This window comes from Crocodylus porosus, unplaced genomic scaffold (genome assembly GCF_001723895.1).
Source record: "Crocodylus porosus isolate Cpor-Errol unplaced genomic scaffold, CroPor_comp1, whole genome shotgun sequence".
Lineage (NCBI taxonomy): Eukaryota > Metazoa > Chordata > Crocodylia > Crocodylidae > Crocodylus > Crocodylus porosus.
The window spans coordinates 4,040,277-4,059,412 of record NW_017728949.1 but is presented as its reverse complement, the minus strand read 5'-3'; the positions used below and the strand labels follow the sequence as shown (position 1 = coordinate 4,059,412).

Here is a 19,136-nt window from a genome sequence, read left to right as displayed (position 1 = left end):
GCTGGCGGCGGCAATGGGCGGCTCGCGGCGGCTCCTGCTGGTCTCCAACTCCACGCTGCACGGCGGCGGGTACCTGGGCCACTGCCAGCAGCAGGTCGCCGCTTTCTTCGGGGAGTAAGTGCCTGCGGTCGGCTGTGCAGCCCGCGGCCCTTGCTCCTGAGGGCTCCTAGGCCAGAGCCGGGCGGACCTGGCTGCGCCTCCAAGGGGCCGGGGCCGGGGCCGGGGCCGGGGCCTGAGTAAGAGCTGCGCTCCTGCCCCCCCTGCTGCCGGCCCCCAGCATCACTGCGGAGGCCCCTGCAGCTCCAGGGGTCAGGCAGTCCCCGGGGGGGAGAGAGCAGGGAAAGGCATGACCTCTTCTAAATAAAACGCAGCCGGTAGGAGGGTTGAAGCACTAAAGGCCTTTAAAAGCCTCCTGTTACTTAGAGCTCCACTTTCCGCTTCCTTTCCACCCACGAAGCCACAGTGTCCACTGCTGCCTGGGCCCGTCTCTGGCCTGTCAGTGCTTGTTCATCAGGCCGGCGGGGCAGGGCTGCTGGAGAAGAGCAGGGCAGGGAGGGCATCCAGCAGGTTCCTGGATCAGTTGCGCTTAAGCCCCCACAAAGAGAAGAGTTGGCAGAGCCCAAACTTGAGTCCCCACTGTCATCTTTTCCAGAAAAGTCAAGAGGATCTTGTTCATTCCATATGCGCTTCATGACCAAGATGCCTATGCCAAGACCGCAAGAGAGAAATTTGAAAGTTTGGGTAAGGTGACAGACTAGTTATACAGCCTTTGAAGGATGTAATAAAAGTGGCGTGATGTTAAAATATTTTCTGTGAGCTTTTGGCCAGGTGGAGTTTCTCTGATAAAGAAAACAGGCTTGCTCTTTCACCTGTCCACAATTTAGGATTGTGAGACCGGTGCGTGACTTGTTGCGTGCTGCTTACGCCATGGATATACACCTAGTCAAACCACCTTTTTGTTGCTTTCTTTATATGTACAAGTTTCCCAGGATCTTCATGCAGTTGGTTGGGGGTGTTTTTGCACATCTCCCTCACAGAGTTCTGCTTATTCTGTTACAATATTTTCATTAGATCATAAGCTGCCATCAACAGAAATACAGGAATTGTTAGACCGCTTCTCTGGTGGGTAAGCTTTTTTTGTATCTGGGCAGCACTTCAGAGAACAGGCAACAAATCAAGTAATGGATGGTATGATGGGTTAGCCTTTACACGTTAGGAATAATCTCTCTTTGTATCCGAATCTTTCATACCCTCTCTAACCATATAATGGATATTTTCACACACTTATTTAAAGCTCTTTTTAAAAAGATCTACTATTGAAGTAATAGAACGAAAGCCTGAATTATCAAGCTATTCCTCATAAAGGTAGAGGTGTCCTGTTTACAGGCCACTGTGGCCCATTGGCAGTAGAGACAGGGCTCCACTGTTTCTTTACCCTTGGAGCAAGAAAGGTGATGTGGTTATCACCTTGCTCCAGTCTTTTTCATACCATGTACAATATTGTTTGCTGAATGTATTACAGTACTAGAAAAGCAGAGATCTTCCTTGAACTGTCAACAGTGATGCCCCCTGCCTAATGGCCTGGTTGGTTCCAGATAACTTAAAACTTAGCAATGTAATTTGAGTAATTCAGTTATTCATTCCAATGTGAATTTGATTAGTAACACAAGTTATTCCTTATCTACCAGTTGTCTCCAACAAATAGCATCGGTCAGGACAGTGCCCAGTCTTCTGGGGTCCTCTAACATTCTTCTACACTTTTTCCCAAGCCTAACCTTGACAGCTTTGTCTAGCCATCTTCAAACTGCTACCTTTGTCATAATCACCTTTAGATTACTTGCTAACATGCACCACCATTCCTGTAGCAATCCTGAAATGTCCATGTGAGCCATTTGCCACAATGAAAATCATTCCCTCTTTGATCTCTTAGTCAGTGTGCAGTGTTATTTCTCACTACGTAAGTAAGACATTTCCTTAATAGCTTCTGGTAAGAGTTCCAAAAACAGGTAAGATTTATCCCGTGTTCTCTCTTTAAACAGCTATATATTTCTCCCCCTCCCCTTTTTTTAGGCTATGGTCTAGACAGCATACATGAATCTTCTGATCCCATAGAATCTGTAAGGAAATCTGAAGCAATATTTATAGGTAAGTGTTTAATTCTATCTCTTTCCACTTATGATTCATGTAGATTAATTATTGCAGTCACACTTCATACAGATACAGCAGAAAGGGAAATGAAGGAGCTGACCCTGTTTAACACAGTTATTCATTAGAAAAAAATAAGATTGAAATTGCTGTTTATAGGTTCCAGTAGCGATTAAGAGTTTCTTGTGCTAGTTATATGTAGAAACACATGCCATACATGTTCAACATGTGCATGGCCAAAGCTTAAAATTTTATGGCTTATATACATTTTATATCACTCTCCAAACAATGAAAACTGTCTAGTCCAGGGGTTGGCAACGTTTCTGGACAGAGTGCCAAAACCACCTGCAATCTCAACTTGTAAGATGTTGTGTACCAGGGGCAGATGGTGGGGGAGCTACAAGGGGCCTGATCCTTGTTGCAGCACAGCCCTGGCCCCTTCCCCGAGTCCACTTCAAGGTGCATGTGTCAAGCAAAATGCCTTCATATGCCACACTCTGGCACCCATGCCAGCAGTTGACTACCCTGGCCTAGTCCATTTTAGATTGCCCTGCACTAAGTGTTTGGGCTGCAGAAAGCCTGCTCTCCAACTCCATCTCTCTCCCCTTTGAAGATAAGTCATTAACTTTTTTTTGAAAACCCTATGATTTAGGCGTGAGCTACACTAGCATGCCTAGCAGCACACTGCTTAGCTTGGTCTAGATATACAAGCCAAAAATATGCGAAATACAAAATCAAAACAAAAAGGATAAAAATAAATCTCTTTAAAACTGTAGCGTCAGAACCAAGGGACCCAAGGCTATTATTTTTATTCATGTCTCCACAGTGGCTTGTGCTCTCGCAGAAATAAGACATTTTCCCAAGCTCCATTCCAGGGGTGTCAAACCCTTCTGGCCCTGAGGGCTGGGTGATTGTTGTGGGGCTGGTCTGACAGGCCAGGCCAAGCTAGACCCACAGACTCTCTGCATTCGGGATCTGGAGTGGGTGTCACATGTGGCACAGTCCTCTTCCAGTCGCTGCAGGGTTGTGCTACACAACCTAAGAGTGACATGTGTTTGCTATAGTGCTGTGCTGCACCCAGCGGCTGCTCTACCACTCCAGGACATGAGCTGGAGCAGGCACTGACTGTGGCGTACAGGACCAAATGCGCACCCTGCATGCTGTCTTGTGGGTCACTTTTAAGACCTATAGGCAGCACCCGGGGGCTAGGTGGTACAGCTCTCGTAACAGGCTGGTTCTTTGACACCCCTGCCCTAAACAATTTCTTGCTGAACACAGCTCTAGGCCTAGTTGTTTCAACTTACATGTAACACTTCAAAAAAAGGAAAAAAAGAAGCTGAACAAGGCAAAGTCAAACCTGTCTTCCAAAGGCTCTTGTCTACTTCTTATACAAACCTCAATAAACTTATAATAAAGACTGTCCAGAATAATAAGCACAATGTCTGGGCTGGAATCTAGTTCTAGTAACGATACACTGGACCCAACAAACCAACTAAGCCATAATTTTAATAATAACAACTTTTCAGTGCACAGAATCCCTAGCAGTTAGGCTTTAGAGAGTCTAACTCTTGCCCCCTTATTTGTCTTCAGGAAGATATTATTACTTTCTCAAGCCTGAGGAAACAGCCTGAGCTCTGGAATCCTCCTTTTTCTTCGACAAATCCTCCATTTCATCCAGTCGTTTGAAAAATACATTCTAATGAGACATTATTCCTCTATCGGCGTATTATTACGATCATGTTAAGAATATATTACATACTTACATGTTAGAACAGCATATTTGTTATGTGAAGATAGTGTAAAGCTGAGAAGGGATCTCTAGGGGATCAGCTGATTGACATTTGAGGTTGGCGTTCTTTTAAAGCATCTGGCTTTGCTTACAGCTGAAATGATCTATAGGTGTCTGGCAGTTCTGCTGATGGTCTCAATTAAAGCAAGTGGAAAACACATCGAGTAACATTGACTCTTTTCCTGCAGGGGGTGGAAACACATTTCGTCTCTTGAAAGCTCTTTATGACAACAGTTTGCTACTGGAGATCAGGAAGAGAGTTCTTGAGGTAACTTTGCCACATGACTTTCTCAGAGCCAAGTCAGTCTTATGGGCTGAGAATATCTAATCACTGTGGAGTATTCTTTTAATTCGGGACTTCCCAAACTGGGCTGTCACCTCCTAGGGTGCAGGGGATTGTTTGTTAAAAAAGCCTTGATTAAAAAATAACTGGACACACTGTTCCACATCCAACTTAAATTGTGGGATGATAGGTCCCTCTTAACCCCCTGTTTTGTAGCCTGAGAAAACCAGCATGAAGCTCCTTTAAGACTAATAAAGATTGTAAATGTATGGAGCAGGCAGCTGGAGCTTTTGCCAACATAACAGTATTAGACTTTTACCCATATGTGCCTTGATACAGAATAGGACAAACTCCATCGAACAAGATTATATACAGCTTGCATACCTGGCCCTTCCTGTAACATGGTATTGACTTGGGATACATGAAGTATTGCCAAGAGCCAACAGCATTAATGGAGTTAATCACTTCTAGCCTAGCGTGGCTGAGTGAGTCACATAGGGTAACCCTTAATTTAAAAGAATAGAAATAAGCTAAAATAACAATACTAAAATGAGATAAATGCCACATGGCTTGTACTTAAAAATGCCCCCTGCCAGAAGTGAAAGCCTTCAGAGCTGCTCTAGTATTTAGAAAACAAACATCCACTATTGAAAAAGGAAACCTGAGGATTTTTTTCTTCTAGAGAAGCTTTGAAATAATCAGTAAGATTTAATTACGTAGCTTGGCAATGCCAACACTAAGCCTCTTCAGATACGCTGTGTATTATCTCCACAGTTTGCTCCACAACCCAGTAGCATAAGAGAGGGGAGGAGGGTGTGCAAGGAGGACACCAGTCTTGGGTGCTAACCTAGAGGGGGTGCCAGGATGGCCCCTCTCCACAGGAGTCTTTGCCACAGAAGGCACAGCTCTGCTCGGCCTGGCTTTAGGAACCAGGCAGGTGCAGCCCCTGCCCAGTAGAGTATCGAGGTTATGTGTGTGGAATGACGACCCCCTTTCCACCCCAGGAGCATTTGTCATGGGAGGCACAACCCTGTGTCTGGAGTGGGGGAGGAGGAGTGAGCAGGGTACCAGGAGTAGCCCCAAGGAGCCCATTCCTCTGCCTGTCCCCCAGTGGCAGCTGTCAACAGCTGCAGCCATAGCAGCTGTTGCTCCACTGACAAGAGTCAGGGCAAGTAAGACTCCAGTTCCCCTCCCCTGCCCAGGCACCGAAAGAGCTTGCTGCACCTCTGCCACAACCTTTGCATACACAGCATTGCAGAAAAAATCTTATCATTACTTGTATGATAAGTGTTTCAGAGGGTAAAGTCTAAAACCAGTACTGATATCTAAAAGGGCTGTTACATGACCTGAGATGATGGGTTTTGATTAGTAATGTATCTAGTAACTAGAGAAGTTACATTCACCCCAGTGTGAAGAAGAAAGCTACTTAGAAAATGCACAGGATAAAAACAAATTGATCTCATGCAGCATGGTATCTTATATGCTTTGAGGTGCACTTGACAAGTCTATTGAAGATGTGCCACAAAAGAGATTCGTGAGGAGACAGCATAACAGAACATCAACAAGCAGCCAAATATTTTCATGCTTTTTGGAGTGGTGGATTGCAGTCCACAGAGAAGGAGTTGAGGGGGTGGCACTTGAGAACAGTGATCTCACCAAGCAAATCCAGATAGTCCCATCTGAATGCTGCCAGCACCATCAAGCTCCAATAGCTATGAAAAACTCCTGACAACCTGTGTAACGTGCACCTTAGACTAAGGCATTATTTTAAAAGATCTTTAACTTAATTCCAACCACTTGTACAGCTCTGTGATAGCATAAGTTCCCCTAAAACTGTTTCTCTTCACTTCTCATCACCTCACGTCTCTTCATTTCAGGGTGAAGTGCTAGCTTGACTTGTTCCAGAACTTTGTTTCTGCACTCCTTTCCCCCCAAGCTGACACCTTCAAGCAGTCCATCTTGTGGATGCACTTAGTCAACCTTAGCTGATGTCTGGGCACAAACAACTGGTTTCTACCCTTCAGGGGTGAATTATAAGTGTTCTGACCCTACAAAGCATAGAAACATTGATCAGGAAACAGATTTTGCTCTTCTGATGCCCAGAGAGATATGTAGTGTCATTTCCTTATTTCCTCTTGCCTTGGAGTTGGAAGGAAATGAAAAGCCACTTAGAAGCCAGAGTTGCTGTTAGAGAGAACTTCAGGCCCAGCTATGGACCCAACCCAAAGGAAAGAGCTGCTTTTGATTTGACAAAACTGACTGAAATGCAATAAAATGATAGATGTGACTTGTGATAAGACTGTAGCTGATATTCAGAAACACAATAGCCTTCAGCTATACAGATAATGCAGCCAGAGGTGACTAGCTTGACATAGCGAGATCCCAGCCAGCTTTAAACTAGCTAGCTCAACTATTGGCAGCAGTGTGACAGCATGGCACTCAGTATGGAGTAGCTCACCCTGAGCAGCTAGTTTTTTAAACTTGCTCTCTTCATGAGGGTGAATTCACTCCTGTAACCATGGTACAGATATACCTTTTGAAGTAGTATAACTAGGGTGGGTGAGAGGGGCACCAAATTAGGAGAGGTGCTAGAATCGCCTCTACCCCACCCATGCTGGGAACTCCAAAACAGTCCTAGCTGCTGTTCTTGCTGCCACCACTTTAAGAGCAACAGCTGAGTAGGGCAGAATATGTGGTGTGGTGGTGCCACACTTCTCCCCACCAGCTCTTGGAACTGTGCTTCTCTCTTCCCCTTCTAGGATTTAGTTGGGGGCACGAACTCTACTTGTTACACCACAGACCTTTTGGCGCTCTCTTTCTCAAAAGAACATAATGTTATACAATTGTACTCCCGTATTTGTGAATCCAGTATCTTAGGGTATCTTAGGTGTGCCCTGTGGCAGCAGAGAGCTCTGTTATGCTGCTGGAGAAAGCCCTGCCCACTTCTTTCATCTGCACACACATTAGGCCTAGTAATGAAGTGTTGAGGATGTCCTGGATGCACTCTTTGAGTTGGCTGAAAACCCAAGTCTTGAGTACAGGATGCCCTTAAGGCTGAACCAAGTCTGACCTCATTTCTGGCAGACTTTTGCAGAGGAGTGGGTGGATGGAGTTTATTGCCTCAGTGATGTGACTGAGTGCTGTGATGCAGTATAGCCATGAACTTATGGTGATTTTTTTAAAACTAATATACAGCAACCAGTTATCTGTCAAAAGCAAATTTTCCCCCATTCAGACTAGCACAGAACATTCTTCCAGCAAGAAGGACCTGCTTAGTACCTTGAATTGTGAATTTATTCTCTGTACTTTGGCATTGTTATAACTGTAACTCTGACTTAGATTCTTAGTTGGCTTAAAATGGTATAGCTACAGCGACATCAATAGAGCTAGGCAAACTTGTGTCACATGAGCCTGTGGCCTTTCTATTCCCTAGGACTTTTGACCCTAAACAAAGGGCATGGACTTCCCAAGGTGGTCAGCAGCTCCAAAAGTTTAAGGAACACTACAGAGAACAAATATGAATTAACATTGAAGTGTTTTGGTGTCCCCAAGAGGGAAATGAAATGAATGCTGCCCTTATTGAGTGATGTTTTTTGAAGGCACAAGGCTGGAGCTATAGAAAGTAGTTTTATTCCTGGCAGTAGGAGGTTGAGCATTGCAGGAGTAGGCCTGTAATACCCTACAAGTTTAGAAGATGTGCTTTAGTTCTAGATCACATCAGATCTGTAGGGGTGTGTGTGTGTGTGAGTGTGTGCGAGTGTGTGTGCATTTACACATGCATCATTGCAGGGAAGGCTAGGCTGAGTAATTTTGATGGCCCTTTCAAGATTAGTTTTCCTTCCCTTGTTCATCTGCTGGGGGTTCTCAGATTTCAAGTAAGCTTACACTGCTCTAAACCCAAGCTTCAGAGCTTCTGGTGGTTGCCAGCAAGGCCCAGAAGAAGCACATATTTGCATTCTTTCCACCTTTCTCTGAGCTGAGGTGCACTGAGAAACCTCTCTGACTGGTGGGTTTTGCCCATGCACATGGGATTCATATAGAGCCATATTTTAGGAACAAGAATGGATTTTCCAACAGGCCAAATTAGCAAGGATGGCTGGTGGGTGTAAAGGGTAGGGTTGTGAGTCTTGCTGGTGGGGCTGGAGTGGGTTTTCTTGTGGACTTGTTTCAACAAACACTTACATGTCTGCTAGTGGTGGAAGGGACCACACACTGATATGTTCCTATCTATGCAAAACATGTATACCCTTTTATACTTCGCTGCAAGTAGAAACAACCCAGTTAAATATCCTTGAAAACTGCTGTATGTTCTTTCTAGAATATTGCCTGTTTTCCCAGTAGCAAATTTTCAGGAAACTTCTACACCACGTTTCCTGCAGTGACTAGCTAACATCTTGGCAACAAATTTCTAAGTTTGTTGGCTGAATTCTGTCTCCAGCTTTGTCACGGACATTGAACAAGTCAGTTCCACAGTTTCTCCATCCCCTATGATCTATAAAAATTGCATTAGAAAGGGGTAGTGGCTAGAATTGACAATGTTGAGTCTTTTCAGCCAGAGACGAGAAATTGACAGGCTTCAACAATACATCCTTCTACAGTGTTTCTTTGTCTTTCAGGATGGAGTTCCATACATGGGGTCCAGTGCAGGAACTAATGTAGCTACTATCAGCATAAACACAACCAATGACATGCCAATTGTGTACCCACCTTCCTTGCAGGCCCTGGGATTGGTTCCTTTTAACATCAACCCCCATTTCTTGGACCCAGATCAAACAAGTACTCACATGGGTGTAAGTAAACTATTGTGCACTAGCTATGCAACGGGATGAATAAAGGTGTGGTTAGAATGTATGCATTCTGCTAGCTAATCTCTAGTTTGGAGCTGTTTGAAATGTTAGCAAGTACAGAGAACTTACTACAATATTTTCTTCCTGAAATGCTCTGGAAAATTATAAAAGGAAAACCCTTTTGCATTGCTCTATCCAAGGCAGTCTCCTTGGACACCTCATGCAGAAATTAATTTTAAAATCACCTCCATTAATGTGTTTGTTTTGAGGGCAGGCACATTGAGATGGAGCAGTCCCTAAACTGAATGATTTGATCACTTACACTGGGGGGGAAGTCCCTCCAATTGAACTTTATGAATTCCCAAGTTTAGGCCATAGGTTGGTTGTTTAACTTACATTCCTTTAAGGCCTCTTCTCCAAGGGTAGTATTGGATATTTAAGGGGAAACCTAGGTCCAGTAGTCAAGAGTCTTGCCATGGACCCAAACAGAACCAAGTGCTTCAGTGACAAAACTTGAAGCTTGGCTCAAGAAGCAGTTTGCCTGGGAACAATGCATACCTCCTTCAGTGCATGTAAAACTTGATCTAGTTTTAAGTATTCTGTAACACTTTACTAGTAGTCTTTAGATACTTACACAGTAACAGTTTATTTAAGCTGATGCTCATAAGGTCCTTCCGTTCCAGGAGACACGCGAGGAAAGGATTCATCAATACCATGAGGAACCAAATACCCCTCCAGTACTGGTAAGTGATACTTGCTACTTGAGAAGTTCATATCTCCTGTATATATATACTACCTTTACCCCCCACTCCTCTGCCAACCATTCATCTAATTTTAGATGGATTTGTCTTTCTGGTTCTTTCCACTTTATAATAATGTGGGCCATTTCCTTCCTCCTAACCCCTCCTGTCCTCAAAGTTCCTTTATAAGAGAGTTTGAAGGTTGAACTTAACCAGTTGTATGCCTCATTCATCTTGCTGTGACCTTCACTGATTTTGGTGCCATTAGATTCATAAAGAGAACTGGCGGCTGAGTAGGAAGCTCCTGTTGAGCACCCCTTGCCCCCTCTCATGCATTTTCCCTAATCATGCCTTAGAAAGAGAGAAGTGAAAAGTTAACTCACTTATTGAGTCTCTACTAAAACTTTACAATGCATTTTTACTGGGTTTGTATATCATAACAACCCACTGCTATATGGAAAAATCAGCATTGATGTTGCCTTTCCTTACAGCCAGTATGTCCTGTTTGGTGGATGGTTGTGCACTAACACAGGGGTTGACAACATATGGCCAGCAGGCTAGAACTAACCCCTAGATCTGACCTGTGGAGCCAGAGGGCTTTTCCTGTGCTGGGACTGAACAACAAGCAGCTGCACTGGGCATTTGGAAGTTGCATCCATGCTACTGCCACTTTTCCCCACCCCTGCCCTCCTGCTACCCAGATGCAGTGTGGTCATGGCTGGAAGCTGCTCCTGTGCCACTGCCATTTCTCCTCACCCCATCTCCCTAGAGCTGCAGCATGGGCACAGTTTCCAGCTGGTGGGCAGCTGCAGAGGCCAGGCAGCTTCTGCCTCCACCTGAGTCCATGCCACAGGTGGGTAGCAGGGGGAAGGGGACAGGTGAACAGAGAAGCAGCAGCATAGAGGCAGCTCCTAGCTGCCTGGCTCTGGCACAACTCCAATCTGGCTGGAACCTATGCTCCCATTCAGCTGGGGAGTAGGGGCTGAGAAGCAGTGGCAGCTCCCAGCTGCCTGGCTATGGCACAGACACAGGAAAACCTGTCTGCTGCTGATGCACCACTGAAGCCACTTGGACTGAAGCTGGGTTGTTCCATCCCCTGGCTTGAAAAGGTTGCTGTCCTTCCATCCCGTGGCTTGAAAAGGTTGCTGTCCTCTGCTCTGGTTGCTTCATGACACAAACTAGATTTGAGGTCAATTGCAGAAGAGATCCCAGGGACCACTTTCCTTCCCTTGTCCTTTGGGTGCTATGTGTGGTGCACTGTTGTGTATTTTAAAAAGCATGGTTAGGCTCAATCGCCTAAAAGAGAGGTCACCTTCCTCTTAACACTATGTAGGACTTGTTTGCTTTGCCTTGTACTTTCATCTTAAAGGGAATCATCCTCAATAGGGTGCGGTGTTAGACGTGTCATCTGCAGACAGTTTTGTCTCGATCTCAAAACATCTGGAAACAGTTTAAACAAACACTGGACTGCCAGAGATGAAGGATGCCACCTAAAATAACTAAAAGTAAATTGTCATTAAAGGCTTATTTTAAACATTCAAATCCAGTTTAAATCAACTCACCTGTTTTTGAAATGTCACAACTAACATTTCTGCTTTTCTCCAATTAAGGGCTTACGTGAAGGATCAATGTTACTAGTGGAAGGAGATAAAGCCACTCTGCAAGGAGTAACTGGAGCTCGACTGTTTTTAAGGTACTGGTTGCATTCAACACTGTGCATCCTTTTTAGACTTGGAATGAATTTTGTTCTTCAGTCAGGAGCAAGATGCTCATGATTTTAAGGCATGGACTGGGCCTCTGAGATCACAGTTCATTTAGCAGCTCAAATTTTGTTGTATCCTGTACTGCTGGGAAGTCTCTTACTTGCTCATCTCCACTTCCCAGCTGTGACATAGGACTACTTCCTTACTTTTCAGCATTAAAGAAAATGGTGACAACATGGTGAAGGATTGTAAGAGATGACAACATTGCCTTTATCTGGGCAACTTTATAGGGCTGCCATTCTACTTGTCCTTACTGTTTTATAGCGTTCTCTGTTACTTATGACTACAGTTATCTCCTGGGATATAACAGCCTCATTAGCCAAGGTGTTGATTTCATAGGATATTAATAAAAGGGACCAGTGCCATCAGATTTGAGTAACTGCAAGACTGAGTTCTAATAGCTATACATTTCTAGTCTAGTTTCATGAGTAGTACTATGGACCAATAAATAAATGTCTATAAAACTAGCCAGCTACCTTCACTGGGCACTCACTGCTGCTTTTGACGTAAGAAAATGTGTTTTCTTCTTTTATTGGGACTGGATCCTAAAAGTTCTCTGTTAGCAGTTAAAGGAGAAATGTAAGCTTATAGCACAATCTGTTTTGACTGCAGGGGTAAGCCACCAACTGAACATGAGCCTGGTACAGATTTCAGTTTCCTGCTGATGGCTGGTAACCTCCAAGCACCATAATCTTTCTTAAAGTGAAACAAGATGCAGCACTACATTATCCAGATGGAAAGAGATGAAAAAGAAGCTTCCAGTTCTTGGGAAGGAGGGGGAAAACAGACTTACTTCTATAAATAAAGCTGGATTTAAATGTACACATTACCTCAGCTCTTACTGGGTGTGTCTACACATGCAATTATTGTGAAGCAATCAACTCTGGAGCAGTTTGGGCCAGAGTAAGCTACTCCCAGGCACAACGTATACAGGTGTACCCAAGACAGCAGCAATTTGAGCTAAGGCGGAGCAGGCCCAAGCTGACATGAAGCAGGAGGGTTGGTGTTGGGAAAGGGGCACAATCCTGAGCTCCAGGTAGTGGCATCAGGGTTGGCTGGGGCATGAGGGTGCTGAAAGTGCAGAGCTGTGTGGCTAGGCAGCAGGCAGGAGTTTGGCTCCCAGCTGGCTAGGCTGACTGGACACAATTTGCACCCAGTCAGCATCTACATGTGTTTAATTGCAGTCAGTTACCCAGCCATAAGATAGTACTGTCCCCTACAGTACTATTTTCAATCAATATAAATTAGTTTACTGTGGCCTAATATCAGCGCTCATACAGACAGTAATGCTTTACTCCACAGCTAATTAGTCTACTCTGCAGTTAAGCACATGTGTAGATGCAGCCACTCTTTAGCAAATAGTTCATCTCAATACTTTTCTAGTCAGGAAAGCATTCCTGAGTTTGATGTGGCACTACTTTATTGTGTATAGTTATAATGGGAGCATATAAGAAAGCAAGTTCTCTGTGGTAGCTAAAATGAGGATTTATTATGTAGGGGCATGTGAAGTAAGGGTATGAGGAACCTAACGTGCCACCTGAAAAGTTCCTGGTTCTCTAGCCATTCCCTCATTACATTACTGGGAAATGCAAGAAATTCAGCTCATCCATATACAGGGATCTGGCTCTCTTCTTTACTCAGAAAGAGAAAAGGGATTTTTTTCTCTTTTTAACACCTCTCCTTTCTTCTCTCAACCCCTCCAACATAAAATTATCCTTGGCATTAGCAGGTCAGGAGGCCTGGCCAAGTTATTTTCAGTTGTCCCACAACCTACAGTAAACACTTTAATGAAAAGGAGCCAACGTCTTAGCAATTCCTGAAGTCCACACCATAAACAACATTTTGTCATAGATACTTAACCTGCATGTACCACTGTGAAGAAAGAACACACATCCAATCCTTTCTTTTATTGGCTCCAGACCCAAGTTATATACAAAGCTAATTTAATAATTATGTACAAAAGTGTGCTTTTAAAAATCGTTAGATTACAAACTTGCAAATACTAGAAAAAAGTGCAAAATTTTAAAACATCTTCTGTCATGCTGTACAGAAACAAAACCATCATTAGCCAATATATATACACACTTAAAATTATTAGAACTCATCCAGCTGAACAAAACAAACATTCAAGAAAGACAAACAATATATACTCAATCTTTAAAGCACCCAGAAGGGAAGAAGTTATTGCACAGAGGACTAACAGCAAATAACTAACAGTGCTTGAAGGCTCTTACTTGAAACTAGATGTATTCAACACTCATAACTAAAATATGTCGGACTTTATATATAAAGGCATTTTTGGCATGAAATCCATTTGTAATCACATAATTGCACAATTATAAGAATTACTGTAAGATGTAGTTAATTATCACACTATAAATAAGGCTTAGTATTCTGTTTCCACTGTAAGTTTGTGATTTGAACAAGTACTGAGGCATAATTTAAAGAGTCTCACTTCTTACCCTAAAACCATTAAGACAGCTTTGTTTTAGGAAGCAGCAGCACAATCTTGAAGCATTCGATTAAAGAAAGCGATAGTTTTGTAGGAACTGGGCATGTCTACACAAGACACTTACTGCACATTAGCCTAATAACACTGTGCAGTAAGTAGCATGTCATGGCCAAAACTGTGCTAATAGCCTACTGCACAGTGGTATTAGGCTAATGCACAGTAAGCATCACTATATAACCATGCACCAGCACTACTGTGTAGTAACTAGGTACTGCGCATTTAGTTAGTATTCTATTAAGGAAGTACTAAACTGGGTTTTGACCCCAGTATTCTTTCCTGCCATGGCAGGGGGTCAGACTAGATGATCTGCTCAGGTCCCTTCCGACCCTAGAAACTATGAAACTATAAACTAAATGCACAGTATCTAAGGTGCATTAATGAATGTGTAGATGCACCCACTGTAGTCCAAATCCCATAGCAAGCTCTGCCTGGTTTCACCAGGCTTCTTGCAAGGTCAGAACCTATGAACCAAATCTCCATTGCTCAGGTGTTTTTAAACTACTTCCTTTAGCCTTGCTCACCACTGATCGTGCCTGGCTGTTAACCATTAAAAACAATACTGCTATTTAGATGTTTGTGGGCAACCTGGTCTCAAATGTTTGTTTCTAGACAAATTATGGCTGCTTTGAAAAGTAAAAAAAAAAATATATAGGAAGTCATTTAGATACCCCAGTTACATACATGATTGGCTTCTGACCACCCTGCCTGCCTAGCAGATGTTGGATATTTCATGTTGCATTTTTGCTGTAATAGTTTCTTAGTTTAAAAATGGAAGCTGCACAGTGTATATTATCTTAAATACTACAGAGTAATGGAGCAGAAGACTACCCTCTCTTTTGTCATATTGCCTGGCAAGTAATAGTGGATAGCAGGTAAGGTATGGAATTGCAGTACTAAGAGCCAATAAGACTTGCTGGCATCAGGAAGGCAATATCTTTCTACAATGCTAGAAGTAGTGCTACAACCAGAACATAACATCTGAGCTCCAGAAATGTTTAAGAGAAGCAGCAATGACTAACAGAGCTGGAGGAACTAGATTATGAAGAGAGACTGAAATATACATGAGCAGCTTGCCTAAATGGTGATAAAATACCATCTCTGAACAACTTATGCCAAAACACAAAGAGAAAAGGTCTCCACTATTTCAACGGGGTACAACCAGGAGAGATGAGATGAAATTGAATAAATAAAACTTTAAATTAAGTATCAGAAATAATTCCACAACCACAAGGTTCAGACTGTGGAATAATTTTCCATAATAGTAAGTGGAAACCCTGACCCCTGATTCATTAAAATTTAAACTGCACAAAACACTCTCCCCATTTAAGCTGATATTCTGCACCGTCAGTTAATGGGTCCAACTGGCATTTCCATACTCTCATCTCCTGAGGTCTATCAGGTGCTTAGTAGGAAATGTGCTTGGTTTGGGGGACAACCATAGTTTGCAACAATACACAGCATACTTGCTTTCCAAGGGACAACGCTCCCATATTTGGAGTGGGCACTTACAAGTTTTATTTAGAGGAGGTGAGAAATGCAGCAATTTTAATTTGGTCCCTCACAATGGAAGAAGGGAGGTCCTTCTCCACCTCCACTGGAGTCAGATGTGGGCATACAGTTACCCCATAGGCATACAATCAGTTACCGAGCAACCACTACCATCAAAAAGAAGGGAGAACTTCATGTAATAGTGAACACAACTCATGAGCCTCAAACTGTAGGTGAATTTAAAGCTAAACATACAAACCCATAAAACCCACCCCTCAAACCCCTTATCAGCAACTGGTATTTGCTCAGTCTTCATCTGTAAAGTGTTACATTGCACAGCCGCCTGAAACTGCCTTTTCAAAAAGAATGCTGTAGAGTGTTAAGAACAGCCCAGTTCGCACTATTACTGCACAGCAGTATTTTGAAGTACAAATTATCTGGGCACCAACTCTCACAAATTTCTTCACTCCCCTTTTAACTCATGGTTATTTTGAATGATTTTAGTGTACTTAGTACCTTTTGTTAATCAAATCTGAGATTATATATTTGTTCAAGATGCCTGATTTTAGACCATTTAGATTTATGTTTACAGAATCTGCATGCTCAATCACATGAACACTAGCACGTGTAGCTGTTCATGGTTATAAATGCTAAGCTGGTGTCACAATAATAAGCACTATCGACTGGTTCAAAAAAAAGTCATACCTAGTGAAGGCAGCACTTAAGTACATGTTTAATTCCCACTAAAATTATACACATCCTTAAATGCATTCTAAAAATTAGAGCCTTTGCCTGACCGTATTAATCAGATCCGGCCTTATGTTCATATAATAGTATATTTAATAGTAAAAAACCCCCAGAATTTTTAAGAGTCCCTGAAAAATAAAATGTAACCTAATCCCTAAAGCTCTCTACAGTATTGTTGTCATATATACATATACTTCTTAAACTAAAAAATCTACACAATAAAAAAAATCTTCAGTTGAATGATAGGTACAATTTTATTTCTTGCAAACTCAAGTAAGGACATATACATTCAATGGGAGGAATATTCTTCGGAGTCTAAGGGAGTCAAGTAATGAGCTCCCATTAACTTCCAGCAGAAGTCACACACCTAACTTCCTTTTGTGCATTTAAAAAAAAAAAAAAAAAAATCAAAGTTTCAACAGAACCATCTTAAAACAAATGAAATCAGAGGTTATTGCCTGTTCCTTCAAAGACTGATATTTCACAGTAGGGACATTTTTGTTTCAACTCTCTGCACTCTATTTTAAGACAAAATCTAGCTTCCAAAAGAGGCTTCTTACAAAAATAGTCAATTCTTAATACCCCTTGTGCAATTAAAAAAAAGTCAGTTTTGAAATAACTAGTTTTAGTGTTTTTACCTAAGTAGGCCATGATAAAAAGGTTTAAGTGAATGTCTAGACAACTACAGAAAGAAATATTTAAGATGATACTTTGTGAATTAAATGGGCTTCTAAGCACTTCCCTTTGCAAAACATTTTACATGTGAAGAGAAATAAGAGTTTAAAACGGGATATTTTTTGGTGCTGGTGATGGAAATATAGGTGAATAATGAAAGGGATAAAGTTCTTAAGTGTTGCACAAAATGAGGATTATACACTGAAAATGAACAATACTCTGACATAATAACCCACACATATCTTAGCTTTGACACTGAGGGCTTAACGCTGAATGCTGTCATCTTCCAAACACACACTTAAGATGACCAGATGACAGATTCTCCACAGTACATAAGACTAACACACAAAAATTACCACCACCAAGACTTATAACAAATTGATAATGAGAGAGAACTTTAACAAATGCACTGTACTGTATTAGAAATAAACGGAATTTTTTTCTAAGCACCATATTTTTGTAAGTTCAGACTATGTTAAATAAAAGTTATAGATAAAACATCACCAATTGCTCGATTCCATTTATAAATTGTTAAGAATAAATAAGACAAATTTCCACTTTGTTTAAATATGTATCTTTATATTGCTAATTTCAAGTCCACTTCATACGTAAGCATAATATTTTTTAGACTTCTATAGATATAACCATGGTTTCCAAAGAATTAAAAAAGACAAAAAAGGGTTTGGAACTGGTCTTAGTGTTATGAAACAGCTGTGCATTCAGGTATGTCTGATCTAAATTACAGGTCAGAATTGCTTCACGACAGCATTACTCTTCCTAAAATTAAATAAATAAATCTCAGAAAAAAGCTAAGGAGAACCTGAGTCCTGACATGTCTACTATACCCCAAAAAGTCTATCTGGTAGAATCTGAAAATGCTATTCAAGAGTGAAAAAAAAATGAGAAACCAAAGGAAAAAAGTGCAGTTCACTAATCCACTATCCACCATTTAGTCTAGGCAGGAAATCAGCCACAATGCAACAAAGGGGAAAAGTAGTGTTCTACTTAAATCTAGAAAAAATACAAGAAAATAAATTAAATATCAGCTAAAGTCTGAACTAGAGTCATAAACCACATCTTTATTAACAGCCAAATTTTAGGGAAGGTGTTGACTGTTTAAGACAAAAGCATAATGCTTCCAGACAGACACTGGTTAGAGACTGAGAAATCCGGCTGCTGGTGGGGCATGATAAGAACACACAAATTTGTATTCATAATCACCCCCTATTTTCAAGGGGCCAGATCTTCAGCTATGGCCAATCTATACAAAGTACTTGTCACTGGTATATGCAAAAGTGGCTTAAGCTCACCTTTACGTTCCTGTTATCCTCCTGCCGCTTTGTACAGGGTTGGCCATCTAGCAAGTTGCAGCTAATGTTTGCAAGTTAAGAAATGCTTGTGAAGCACCACAATCAATTAATTAGTGTTCTGTATTTAAATTATCATTATGATATACATGCCTGCATCTGGGTTTGCATATCTATGTTATTTTTTTAACTGGCTCTAGTTTCCCCATTTGTTTGGTTAAAATGCTAAAAATCTGGTATCAACTCAAAAATTGTAATTTATAAATAACATGCCTCAAACAAACACAGATGTATCAAACCCACATGCACACCCCCCCTTTACACAAATGACAATGAAGACTTGTTTTCTGGCTAAGCATCATACAAACCAATGACTTCATTTTTCCATTTTGTTTCTGCTATTCTGAATTAGCCTTTCTATTTTTTAATCCAAATATACATATTTAACCTCTTAAATATACATTTAGAAAAAACATCAACACAATGCCCCAAAACAAGTTTTTTTGGAACACACAACCCCAGTTTACAATAAATCACACATTCAAAACTGTGATTCTTTTACACTTCTCTGTCTACATAACTCTTCAAAAATCCCTTGTTCATAAAAATTACAAAGACAAACCTATTTCACATTCACATACGTGCTTAATACTTCCAGAGTATCCTTGGCATTGTTGCTGAATCAGTGACTAGATTAATCCATATTAACATTTTTCATTTAGACTTTCTTTACATCTATAGCTCATTTCAAAACATACTGGTGGGTATGTGCATAAGTTAGAGTGACTGATAAACCTCCCCCTTCTAAAAAAGTTACAACATAAATTTCTAAATCGTCTAACCATATGCAAAACAGGCTACTTTAAATTATTTTTAGGAATTAAGAACTGAACTGTTAAG

The 19,136-nt window shown here is 41.6% G+C and overlaps 1 protein-coding gene across 1 annotated transcript; it reads left to right on the top strand.

The window, feature by feature from the left end:
- Positions 1-13: 13 nt before the first annotated feature.
- LOC109322672 (alpha-aspartyl dipeptidase-like) lies at positions 14-12,329 on the top strand. Its single transcript, XM_019553753.1, has 8 exons — positions 14-114; positions 653-741; positions 2,071-2,145; positions 4,123-4,202; positions 8,834-9,007; positions 9,688-9,747; positions 11,355-11,437; positions 12,120-12,329. Exons 1-8 carry the CDS (start codon positions 14-16, stop codon positions 12,196-12,198), a joined length of 741 nt encoding a protein of 246 aa, XP_019409298.1. The 3' UTR covers positions 12,199-12,329.
- The last annotated feature ends 6,807 nt before the right edge of the window (positions 12,330-19,136 follow it).